General features: G+C 46.7%; 1 protein-coding gene across 5 annotated transcripts in view; it reads right to left on the bottom strand.

The window, feature by feature from the left end:
- Positions 1-4699: 4699 nt before the first annotated feature.
- The window catches only part of LOC115114430 (zinc finger SWIM domain-containing protein 5-like), a 66331-nt gene continuing 57701 nt past the window's right edge, over positions 4700-13329 (bottom strand). For all 5 annotated transcript variants that reach the window (XM_029642660.2, XM_029642662.2, XM_029642661.2 and 2 more), the window contains exons 9-13: positions 11785-12042; positions 10300-10435; positions 9047-9204; positions 8703-8866; positions 4700-8582 (exon numbers count right to left, since the gene is read on the bottom strand). In XM_029642660.2, coding sequence (XP_029498520.1) covers positions 7638-8582; positions 8703-8866; positions 9047-9204; positions 10300-10435; positions 11785-12042 — 1661 coding nt within the window. In that variant the 3' untranslated portion in view covers positions 4700-7637. The remainder of the gene's footprint in view (positions 8583-8702; positions 8867-9046; positions 9205-10299; positions 10436-11784; positions 12043-13329) is intronic.

Here is a 13329-nt window from a genome sequence, read left to right as displayed (position 1 = left end):
GGCCAACACTGTTGTTTGACTGTGACAAATGTACTAAAGCATAAGCACTAGTGTTTATTTCGCTCTTTGTTTTTATTCAGTCAAAAGCCTTCATCCAGGACTGTTGGTTCAGCTTGTTGTGCTCCATAGATTTGGACCTCTGCAGTTCACCAAAGCTCTCAAGGGAAGCTCCCAATTTGAGATGAATTTGCAATCCTATGTCCACACATCTACCACTATACCACTGGTGCTTGAAATTATCAGGGGAAACTCTTAAATGACAAATGAGATGTAGAGTCGTGGCCAAAAGTTTTGAGAATGACACAAATATAAATTTTCAGTCTGCTGCCTCAGTTTGTATGATGGCAATTTGCATATACTCCAGAATGTTATGAAGAATGATCAGATGAATTGCAAGTCCCTCTTTGCCATGCAAATGAACTGAATCCTCAAAAAAACATTTCCACTGCATTTCAGCCCTGCCACAAAAATACCAGCTGACATCATGTCAGTGATTTTCTTGTTAACACAGGTGTGAGTGTTGATGAGGACAAGGCTGGAGATCACTCTGTCATGCTGATTGAGTTCGAATAACAGACTGGAAGCTTCAAAAGGAGGGTGGTGCTTGGAATCATTGTTCTTCCTCTGTCAACCATGGTTACCTGCAAGGAGACGTGCCGTCATCATTGCTTTGCACAAAAAGGGCTTCACAGGCAAGGATATTGCTGCCAGTAAGATTGCACCTAAATCAACCATTTATCGGATCATCAAGAACCTCAAGAAGAGCGGTTCAATTGTTGTGAAGAAGGCTTCAGGGCACCCAAGAAAGTCCCGCAAGCGCAAGGACCGCCTCCTAAAGTTGATTCAGCTGCGGGATCGGAGCACCACCAGTACAGAGCTTGCTCAGGAATGGCAGCAGGCAGGTGTGAGTGCATCTGCACGCACAGTGAGGCAAAGACTTTTGGAGGATGGCCTGGTGTCAAGAAGGGCAGCAAAGAAGCCACATCTCTCCAGGAAAAACATCAGGGACAGACTGATATTCTGCAAAAGGTACAGGGATTGGACTGCTGAGGACTGGGGTAAAGTCATTTTGTTTGAATCCCCTTTCCGATTGTTTGGGGCATCTGGAAAAAAGCTTGTCCGGAGAAGAGTGCTACCATCAGTCCTGTGTTTTGCCAACAGTAAAGCATCCTGAGACCATTCATGTGTGGGGTTGCTTCTCAGCCAAGGGAGTGGGCTCACTCACAATTTTGCCTAAGAACACAGCCATGAATAAAGAATGGTACCAACACATCCTCCGAGAGCAACTTCTCCCAACCATCCAGGAACAGTTTGGTGAAGAACAATGCCGTTTCCAGCATAATGGAGCACCTTGCCATAAGGCAAAAGTGGGGAACAAAACATCAACATTTTGGGTCCATGGCCAGGAAACTCCCCAGACCTTAATCCCATTGATAACTTGTGGTCAATCCTCAAGAGGCGGGTGGACAAACAAAAACCCACAAATTCTGACAAACTCCAAGCATTGATTATGCAAGAATGGACTGCCATTAGTCAGGATGTGGCCCAGAAGTTAATTGACAGCATGCCAGGGCAGATTGCAGAGGTCTTGAAAAAGTAGGGTCAACACTGCAAATATTGACTCTTTGCATTAAATTCATGTAATTGTCCAAATCTTTTGACACTTGTGTAATGCTTGTAATTATACTTCACTATTCCATAGTAACATCTGACAAAAATATCTGAAGACACTGAGGCAGCAGACTTTGTGAAAATGTATATTTGTGTCGTTCTCAAAACTTTTGGCCACGACTGTAGTGAGGGGCTGGGAGTCGGGAATGTAGTGGGGGACTGGGAGTCGGGGATGGGTATGGTTGGCACGCTGTACATGATTTTGTTTCACCATTTCCAGAACAAATCTATCCAGACTTAATTTGTTTCCATTTTGAACAGGCATATAAAAAATGGCTAAATTTTATTACTTATTTTGGTTTAAAAGGAAATGATTATCATTACAGACTGATATTTACACGAGGAATAAATACAGTTAATCCCAATGGGTGTTTTTCTCTGAAAGGAAGCTAAGCACTAGAGATAAGTAGAGTGGTACAAATCCAGTTGTTTTTGTTGTTGGAATTGTGGGCATAGGATTCCACAGAAATGCATCACGTTTTGGTTAGTTGTCCTTTACGGATGCTCCTTGATTTGCTGTGTGAAACATTGATAGAGGAAGTAGCTCTGCCTAGGAGTCTCCTGATTGGCTTGATGTCTGACCCTCAAGCCGCGGCGGTGGCACACTCCTTTTCAGCTGGACCCAAACGGCAAGTTGTTGTGACAATGCAGGATTATCCCGACTTTGTGTTGTGAGGTGCTGTTCTCTGTCAGCCGATGTGAAGAAAAAAATAATAATTTGCTGATCAGTGCTATCATTTTACACTTCGCTGTTTAAGGACCAAGTAGAGCAAGGCTATGTTTTCTTGTTTCTCCCCATGTGCATGCGTTACATCATGGGCTTTTCAGGCATTATTTTTTAAATGCAACAAAGAATCTGGTGCTTAAAAAAAAACTCAAGGCCTCCTTACAAAGAGGACCAAGGGGATGGATTGTGGGTGTCTCAGGCACAATCTCTCAGCAAATCAGCAGGCCTGAAAATCCAATCTGCTCCTGGAGACAGCAGGCTGTACATCATTTGTCAGGGACTGGCACCATCAGTGCTTTATCGTATGGGCTGCCGTAGACTGCGATTGATTTGAAATATTAACATAGGCCAATGGAGAAGCCCACATCAGACTTCTCAGTGAGGAGTCGCTGGCTGGCTCCAATGTTTCATACTGTAGCCGCTATGGAAAAAGTGAAGACAATATTTTGTGGGAATGTGATATTGGCACTGTCAGTACGCAGTCTTTGTGTGGATTCCATCTTGTGACCTGTGCTTTAGAAAGCCACTGACATGTCAGTGTTAAGGTCACTGTCCCTTGTAAACCTTAATCTTTGTAATATATTCACACTGTATGAGTTGTGCCATTACACAAAGTGGGCGTTGAAAGAAATATGCTTGTCAGTCCCCAACTTGGACAGAGAGTAATGTGCTGTTTGTTCCTGTCACCTTATCACTAGTTGACATGGAGCCAAATGATGGTGGAGCTGGATGACACAGATACTATCAGAGGGAGCCTAACTCCCTGTGGTCCAGCCTTGACTCATCCATCACCATCATCTCTATTGTTCCACAGCTAAGACCACAGTCATTCATCTCCCCAGTCCCCACACCCAAGCATTTCTCAATAAAGGATTCAATTCAATCCAAAATGATCCAAAGAAAGAATCATTTGGGATGGATAGAATCATAAGGCCACTGCAGTTACTCCTTTTCATTAGCTCTCCCCCAAGCGCCTTCCTCCCTGATCCCTCCTTCACCCCACCCAGCCTCTCACACACCCCAATTACTGAGGGATGTTAGAAAGCCAGAGCGGCAGGACAAAGCTCTCCAAATCAGCTCCCTGAAGAACGAGATGTTTGTTAATGCTGACAGCACAACCTACCATCCAAGAGAGAGAGAGAACTTAAGACTCACCTGCCAAACAGTTCGTAGTCAGAGTGCTCTCGGAGCATGAGTTTGTGCCAATTTGGAGGTGGACTTGGCCACCGGAGGAATTTCCTCCACCTGTTGGTCCTTGCTGGGGTTCGACTGACCAATTGTTTACTAATAAACATACAGCGCAACCCTAGTGTTCGAACGAAGCACCTGCCTTCAGGACCACATAAGCAATCTGGTGCATCCCAGCATTCGTCTCACATCGATGCCTGTTCTCTCCACTCTTTCCCCCAGCTGACAGCCTCAGCAGCCGACACAGGAACCACACAGCAAGGTGGGGGAGCCAATTACTCGTCTGTCTCTTCCCTACATGTCACTTCAGCTAAATCACCCCCCTCTACAGGAGCACAAACACTCCCCAGTGGAGCAGGGGGGGGCGGCCCAGCCGCCATCCATATTTCAGCAGGCAAACTCTGTGCTCCCTGTCCAAAACACAATGACAGAGCCCATCTGTGAAGCACTCCCCCATGGATAGGCCAGGGGAGAAGCCGTGTAGTTTGTACAAGCAGGTCCGAAGAGTATTGGGCTTGTTGACAGCATCACCACCCAGCGTACCAATCACTCTGACATTTGGTTTTCATGGTGTTTACAGTTGTAACAGATTGGCTCGTACAGCAGCAGCAAAAAAAACACCCCTACCTTTAACCCAGGATAAAATTAGAGCTAAACCAACCTGTCAGTCAACAAGCACGTGCAGCACATTCAATATCAGCCAACATATATTCCGGTTTTTGGTCACCACTGAATCCCAAAACCGATTCATAGAATTCACTGTCAGTCAAATCCCATGTGTAGGAGGTAACAGAACAAATTGAGGTGGTGTTATATTAAGAACAGAATGGGAATCGGACAGTTGTGAGCTGTCTGCTGCGATAATTAATAAGCTCATTTAGAGAGGCAATCAATCTGGGCTGGAGACGTGCTGCCTGCCTCTCACACACACTTAGGATTCTTTATGACCTGATTCACAGGTTTGGCTCCATGAATGCCCTAATGAATGAGAATTGCAATGAGATAGATGAGATCGAGAGTCTTATTAGAGGAGAAATCACAACTACACCGACAGGAATAGAGTGGCACCTAAAGTGAGAGAAGACCGTTTTTAGAAAGTAGCAGGAGTCCATATACGTGTTTCACACTTTATTCATAGAAAAGCACTGAGATTCCAACACAAATGATATAAAATGGTAGTAGCGTTACATAAATAGTAATAAATTGTTTTATAGACATTAGCTCAAGAGGTTGCACAAACAAACTGTTGATAAACTATACTTCTGTGGCAACAAATACTGGATACCTTTTTTTATTTTTTTTATAAATCAGTAGCACAAAGAGGCAACAAACACTTTCCCTTAAATTTAAAAAAAAAAATCAAACCGTAGATGAACTAGTGAACAATCTACCAGTGATTATTACTTCCTTGTAAATTCTAGTGCCAGGTCAAAACACTGGTACAGTTAACACAGACACAGAGTATGGGAGAGAGAAATGAAAAGCCAGAGGAGGTCCCCCCCCCCATTTTTTTTGCAATGCTGTAGAACCAACTACTTCAGCGACAGAAAATGCTTGTTGTTTGACGTTTGTGTGTGTATATAACAGGCAGGTTTACATTAAACTGCAATCTTGTTTTGTCCACTCGTTGTAACTCACAAATCTCAGATTCAAGTAGTGGTTCATATTTGTGGCAGCTAAGTGAATGACAAAAACAGAGGAGGCTGCCGTAGGTTGGTTTAGAAAGCAGGTGTTATGTCGTGGTGCATATGGCACTGGTACAGGCAGCGCTGCAGTCTTACTGAATCCTGTGACTAACGTTTGGGAGGAAGTTAACATCATCTTTTTAAAAGAGAAGGAATAAAGACCAGCGATGGAAGGAAGGAGCAGAATAACTCAACTGCTCCGTAGGGGTTGTAGGTTAAGAGCCATGGCCGTTCAGGTGAAGTGAACTGAATAGGCTTAAAAGCATGAAATACAAGGGAGGACGATAGGGGTTGTTAAAACAGACTCCCCCACTCATATTCTCTGCCAGTTCCTTATTTTGCGTGGGGCATGCAGGGTTTTTATTTTCATTTATTTTGGACCATTGTTCTCCTTAAACTCTCGTTGCCATGTCAGGCGCTGACACGGGTTCTTTGAGAAGACACTAAAGGCTTAAGTCTAAAGAGAGTCAGGCGCTGACACGGGTTCTTCGAGAAGACACTAAAGGCTTAAGTCCAAAGAGAGAAATTGTACATTAAAATTGGTCAAAGGCAACGTCCGTCCCAATTTGCAGCATGTGCAGGCTACTTACGAATACAAACATGCCGTGTCTTGCCTCGTCTGTTCTCTTTAGGATAGTGACTCCAGAGAAGGGGACCAAACCACCAAGTGGTTTCTGCATAGTCGGGTTGCTTTCTTTTCATAATGGTATGCCTGCTTTTCTAATTTCGAAAATAACATGCTTCCTCTTAGAAAACACTGCAAAAACTAAACAAAACATACAAATAAAATTTAAAGACGACTCAAAATTCAGAGAAATGTACACAGGAGCACCTGAGAAATGTATTTTCATCTAACTGCCCTCACATTCCCAGCCCACAACACATTCAAGTATCCCACAAAAACAAAAAAACACACAGTTATCATAAATAATTATAACTTTACAATTTTCTTAATTGACACTTTCATATTTACAATATCTTAAATGCTTATGCTACTACTTTTTGTGGTTGTTTTTGTTTCTTTAAGTGATTCCCTGAGAACTGAGTTGAGCATCTCTTTTCTCTTTTCTGTCGTCGTTTCTTTACTGCACTACTACGCCAGACAGACGGTGGACTTCTGTGGCCCTAGGTCACCTGGAATGTGGAAGCTGACATGGAACGCTTTTCATAGCCTCAACATTTATCCTCAAATGTTTGTGTCTAATATTCCTATTTTTGCATGTTAAATATAGTTATGCTGTTTGTATTCCTAGTATTCATTCACACACAGATGATTCTAATGATCGATAAATAATTGCTCAAGCAGACAGAATGGTGTCGAGAGTACATGACATTTATGAAGTGCTTGTATAACAATAATACTATGGCTAATATAAAACTTTCCCCACAGGGTCTGAGAGGTTGATAGTTATATTTAGGCTTGTATCTGGAATACTAACCCCAACCGGCTACACCAAGGCATGTTGTCAAAAAGTACACGTTCATACACGTTTTGCTTTGAAGGATACAAGATGTTTTTCAGCAATGGTATTTCCACATGTTATAAACCTAAACTCTGACAACACAAGCCACCCCTCACAGACCCAAACCCACAGTGGCAGTATCACTCTCAGGCCAGTCAATCCATCTTTCCGTGATCTGATCCAAATACCAATCTGCCGCAACCTGTCTCTCTCTCTCTCTCTGTACATCGGTCTCTTTTTGAAAGGTACCTTCACTAGAAATAGGAGATACCAGACAAATGGATCAGGCTACACTCAGGAAAGGTGGTAGAGAATATGTGAGAGATATGTGAGGAGGACTCTGTATGTACCTGATGAGTCTGGCATATTTAGGCTTGGCTCCTGGACCTGACAGATCCAAGTTCAGCATTCCACCTCCTCCACACATAATGCCTTGAAACGAGGCCTTTTAACAGGAAAAGTTTGACCCTTGGAATACGATCGAGGTATAACAGTAAGTCAACACTATGTGCGTCAGTGTTTTTGGAATGACAGGTTTTCTTTCCTTCAAAAACCACTCGTATCTCACCACAGCAGACATCATTCCCTGGCTCAAAATACCCTATACATCATTTGGTTTTTCATTATTTGCCACCTCAATGTTTTTTCATCATTATCATAATCTTTTTCAAACGTTTTTGTATTCAGACCCCCCTCTGCAGTCTTTACCTAGCAGAGTAACATTGCGAACAAACATTGGTTGTCGCTCACAAGAAGAAGACAGAACTGACAACCCCCCCCAGACAAATATAGTATTTGACACGTAAATGACAAAAGAAATGGAAATGAAAACTTAAATAAATGATTAAATGGAAATAAAAGGAGCTCCCCATATTGCCTGTCCTGTTGGGGGAACCCCAGGGGTCAGCCGAAGCGTTCCCGTACCAACATCATGAGTTTCTTCTTGCCCTTGTAGATCTGTTTGAGGTTGTCTATAAACTGGGCAAACTGGATGTGTCCGTCCTGGGCCAGTAGGAAGGTCTCTCTGGCCTTACTGAGGAACTCTATGAACTCTCCGTAGTGTCTGGGGCTGATGTGAGTGAGCCGGGAGTGGGTTGTGTTGATGTAGGCGCTGATAGTGGCGTCCAGCAGCTGCCGGAGCGGAGCCTTGTCCGTGGACATGAGCTTCCCAGAGTTCCGTCGCCCGGGGATACCGGCCAGGCCCGGGGCAGTCATGGTGCAGCGACGCAGGATGTCCGAGAGCACAGTGGCGCAGTGCACGCTCTTCACCACCAGGGGGATGATGGCGGCCAGCTCGTTCTTGCCCAGCGAGTGGGACAGGGCGCAGGCCCAGAGCACGTCGTTGATGGCTGGGTGGGTGTCCTGGTTGTAGGCCAGGTTGAGGTGGGTCATGGCCAGCGAGGCCAGCTTGAAGGCTCGAAGCGGGTAGCCGCGGTGCTCCATGTAGCGGGCGATGGTGAACAGCTGAGAGTACGTCATGCCTGTTGATGCTGCGTCGATGACGATCTGGTAGGCCGTCTCGAAGGCGATGTGGTCCTTCTCGCAGAGCGTGAGGGCAGAGAGGGCGCAGTTCTGGGGGTCCTTCATGGCACACTGCAGAGCCAGCGTCCGGGCGCAGCTAGCCAACTCCTCTCTCTGGGGGTAGTCCAGGCTGAGGCGCAGGATGGTGTTGTGGGACATGACGGTGGCTGCAACGATGCTGGTGGCCTCGGTGGGGGTGAACAGGGTGTACCAGCTCTGGAGGATGCTCACCAGCGCTCGCAGACCCACCTCTGTGGCACAGGTGACCAGCCAGCGCACCATCTCCCTGCGTCTCCAGTTCAGAGTAGACAGAGTCATCCTCATTACCTGCAGAGAGAGAGACATGTTGAAACACTTCAGACAAGGCAGGATGCACAGTAATTCAACACCCACCAGCACATTTTTTCAATGTCACACACTGCTTACTATCCATCTAGCCATCAGTACCTGCAGGCCCAGCTCCAGAGCTACATTGAGCAGGGTGATGTCTGGGGGGTTGTCAGCCGGAGTGGCGATCTTGAAAGCATCCTGGGCCAGTTTGAAGATGAGGGAGGAGGAGTGGATGTTCTTCTGGATGGCCTCCAGCACCGTCCGCAATCTCAACATATCTCCTGGAGGTACAAACAACAGAGTATTAGATTGAAAAACAATATTTGTCATCCAACAGTTTGTATGTGTACTGTGGTGTTCTGTAGTGGTGGACAAGTCCTTGGGAGTGTTTATCTGGTAGTGGCGTGGTTAAATGTTTTGGGTGTGTGTGTGCGCATTGTTGTAACTAGAGCTGAGCTGACCTTTGGCTGCGGTGAGCATGGTGGAGGCCAGCTCACACTGCTGAGACTCCAGGTGGCCCAGGGTGAACCAGCGCGGGTAGCGGCTGGGCACCATGCTGATGCCATGGTGGGGGTGACCCAAGTCTCCAGAGGGACCAGTCGACTCTAACACAGGGAGCCTAGAGGACACACACAGAGAGACAGAGAGTGATGAGATGAGTTATTATGATAAAGAAAAAGTTTCCTATTCAAAATTGAACTGTAAAAAGGTTTCCAAGCCTACAGCATTATTACACTGCCTCGTCCCATCTCAAGTCTGTATAGCTGCATTAGAGGTCTCTGAAACACACACCAGTCTGTATAGCTGCATTAGAGGTCCCCCCCCCCCCCCTGTCTACATATGCACGAATGTGTGTACATCCGAGCTTGCACGTGTGTGCTTGTGTGCAGCCCTAAGCCCCGTTATGGATTGTGTATTAGCCAGGACCCTGAGGAATCTCAGCAGGATAATCATACCGCAGTACAGATGGGGATAATTCAGTCATAGGGATTCATCATCCAGCCTCTCAATATATAGATACAAGTAGAGGGAGGGAGCCCCCAGTGTCCGGTCTGGTGTGTGAAGTCATGAGCTCGGCTGGTCGGCTAATGCATAGCAACCTAGCAGTGCCAAAAGCCCTGGTCTGCCATAAAAAGACTATATAAATGATGATCGCCAGAACGGCCCAAATAAAATCATTTTGACAGCAGTTTTGGGCTCTAAAATATATTATGAAGTTTGATGCCCACAGTGAAGTTGCTTCAAATGGAGATATTTCATTAAATAGTTATCCTCTCTGACTACTACATTTGTCGTCACACAGGACCACGTGCTGTGACACAGACCAATCACGGGCCAGGCAGGCTACGAGGAGGCTCTCAGTCGACTCCGGCAGGATTAAAACGACCACGTCGACAATGACTCTTTGCTAGTTACGGTCTAATCGTTCCGACTTCAGGCTGGAGTTTTCCTCGGGAGTTCATGTGGATGACGTCAGCACTATCATTTATCTACTGGTTTGAATGTCTAGGACTCTGACACTGACGCAGCCAGATAGACGCATCACATTATGTTGACAATAAAACATGATACGTTTCTAAGTGTTAATAGTCAAATGGTGTGTTCTTTTTGTAATAGCTAAATGGTTTTGAATGCCAGAGACACATACAGGTGCTTGAAACAGAGCAATGAGCCTGAATAGGGTTGGATATGAATGTAGGTTGGGGGATCTTACCTCATGGCCCGCAGTGCTAGTTTGTAGGCCAGGTCTGTGTCATGGGGAAGCAGGGCTGAGAACAGGTACTTGGCAAAGGTGTGCATGGGAACGCTTTCCCTGTGGATGACTTCACCCAGGCCACTGAACGGACCCCCTGAACACACAGACAGAGAGTTATCAGAATTGTCTTGAATTGAATTGATATCTTGGAGTCCAGCCACACACACTTATGATTTGGCTCAGTTTTTTGATGAATATTCAAAGTATACCAGTATAAACAGCTAATGGCTCAAAGTAGAGCAGTGAATAAAAGCAATATTAGGTTATACCTCTCCCAACCTGATGGGGGCGACAGAGCAGACAGCAAACCATACACTCACTGCCCATTGGGTATTAACCAAATCTCTCCTCCCTAGCAGCGACAGATGTCTGCTCTAGGATTACACCGCTAACATTCCCTAAAGCCCCAGATGGGGGAGGGCTATAGCATAGCTAGCATGGGGAAGCAGGAGAAAGGGGGTTAGACCGTGTTAAAAGGCCAGGGTTGAGATCCATTTTCAGCTGGGTGTTGCGAGGCAGGACCAGTGGAGGGGAGCCAGGTGGGAGAGAGGGATGGGACAGCTAAAGAGAAAGGGTGACATGAGATAGAGGCAGGGAGGGAGAGGCAGAAGGAGAGAGAGAGAGAGAGAGAGAGAGAGGGGAAGGAAGAAATAGAGTGAGAGCAGCAAGCAGGGCAGATAGAGAGATATGGAGGGTGAAAGAATAGAACGAGACCGCGAGGGAGGATAAGTGAGACCGCGGGGGAGGATAAGTGAGACAGCGAGGGAGGATAAGTGAGACAGCGAGGGAGGATAAGTGAGACAGCGAGGGAGGATAAGTGAGACAGCGAGGGAGGATAAGTGAGACCGCGAGGGAGGATAAGTGAGACCGCGAGGGAGGATAAGTGAGACCGCGAGGGAGGATAAGTGAGACCGCGAGGGAGGATAAGTGAGACCGCGAGGGAGGATAAGTGAGACCGCGAGGAAGGATAAGTGAGACCGCGAGGGAGGATAAGTGAGACCGCGAGGAAGGATAAGTGAGACCGCGAGGGAGGATAAGTGAGACCGCGAGGGAGGATAAGTGAGACCGCGAGGGAGGATAAGTGAGACCGCGAGGGAGGATTAGTGAGACCGCGAGGGAGGATTAGTGAGACAGCGAGGGAGGATAAGTGAGACAGCGAGGGAGGATAAGTGAGACAGCGAGGGAGGATAAGTGAGACAGCGAGGGAGGATAAGTGAGACAGCGAGGGAGGATAAGTGAGACAGCGAGGGAGGATAAGTGAGACAGCGAGGGAGGATAAGTGAGACAGCGAGGGAGGATAAGTGAGACAGCGAGGGAGGATAAGTGAGACAGCGAGGGAGGATAAGTGAGACAAAGAGTGAGGGAGATTGAAGGCAACAGAGAAGATAGACAATGAAATGAGACAAGTGGAGGACAATAATATAATAGAAATAGCCGTCATACCTTCCAGTAGGAGGATAGCCTGTTTCCTCAGCGTCTGGACCAGCAGATCATCCAGCTCCATCTCCTGCAGCTTGGCCACGATCTGCTCCTCGTTCCGACACACCTTGTCCTGGGCATAGAGACCTTCAGGCATCACACGCTGCTGCCCCATGCCCATCAGCGCCACCTCCAGGGCCAGTGCCAGGTAGGACTCCCCGCCATCCGGGCAACCCCACACGGGCACATGATGGTACACAGGCGGCTTGGGCTCTCCAGAGTCTGAAGAGACAAAAAGAGGTTTTTAGTTTACACGGATGGTCATGGAAGTGAGACTTCACTCTACTAAACCTTTATTCAAACGTTTAGGTCAATTAGAACCAATTGTCAATTGCAACAATGATCTAGCAGGGTTATGAGACATTGCTAGAAGCTAACACTAATCCAAAACGGCTGTCTGGTTTCATTTTTTTTTTTTGCCTGAAAGGTGCTGGGTGTGGAAAGCAGCTGCCACAGACAGGAACCTCTCTCTAGCTCCACATCTACAGGAACCTCTCTCTAGCTCCACATCTACAGGAACCTCTCTCTAGCTCCACATCTACAGGAACCTCTCTCTAGCTCCACATCTACAGGAACCTCTCTCTAGCTCCACATCTACAGGAACCTCTCTCTAGCTCCACATCTACAGGAACCTCTCTCTAGCTCCACATCTGCAGGAACCTCTCTCTAGCTCCACATCTACAGGAACCTCTCTCTAGCTCCACATCTACAGGAACCTCTCTCTGGGGCAGCAGCGTGTGATGCCTGAAGGCCTCTATGCCCAGGACAAGGTGTGTCGCAACGAGGAGCAGATCGTGGCCACATCTACATGAACCTCTCCCTAGCTCCACTTCTCCCCAGGCAGCTGTGGATGCCAGGCAGCACCAGAGGTGTCCCTGAGGTCCCAGAAAAACACTAACATCTGCTGACAGGAACTAAGATCCAACCCACGGCCGGCTTACGCTTAAATCCCCCTGGCAAATTATCCCTCCCCCCTACGACAATCCTGTTTATTACAGGGGGAGGGGAGAGGATATCAGTGATTTTCCCTTCATGCCTCTGGATCAAAACAACCTCTAGTCACCAATGGAGCGTCCAGGAGCTTTTCAATAACACGCCGCTTTGTTGTCATGCCTCTGGAAATATTTGACCTCTCGTATTACATGTAGGTCTGACCCATTTACGCTGTATATGTACTGTACCCCTCTATGTACTGTACCCATCTACTTCAAAAAATATACAAACACGTTTTAGGCAACACTGGATAGATGCTATAGAACTTCTTTGTCCATAGGAGTTGCTAACTAGATGCGAAGGAGGTTTGATATGAGTGGACGTAAGCCTTGGGCTTCTAGGTTTGTTGGCATGTGTTGTGTGAGGTCAGTGCCAAGGTGGATTTAACCATGTGGAATCCCTGGCGACCTGAGTTTGTTCTCATACGGCAACCACAGTAGTTAGCCTCCATGTTTCCCTCCCTCCACTGTTATGGCTCAGGCTCTGCTGATGTGTAAAGACTGTGGACAGCTGCTC

This window comes from Oncorhynchus nerka, linkage group LG9b, assembly GCF_034236695.1.
Source record: "Oncorhynchus nerka isolate Pitt River linkage group LG9b, Oner_Uvic_2.0, whole genome shotgun sequence".
In the NCBI taxonomy this organism is placed as follows: Eukaryota; Metazoa; Chordata; class Actinopteri; order Salmoniformes; family Salmonidae; genus Oncorhynchus; species Oncorhynchus nerka.
Note: the sequence above shows the minus strand (reverse complement) of the source record. Positions and strands in the feature narration are given on the sequence as shown.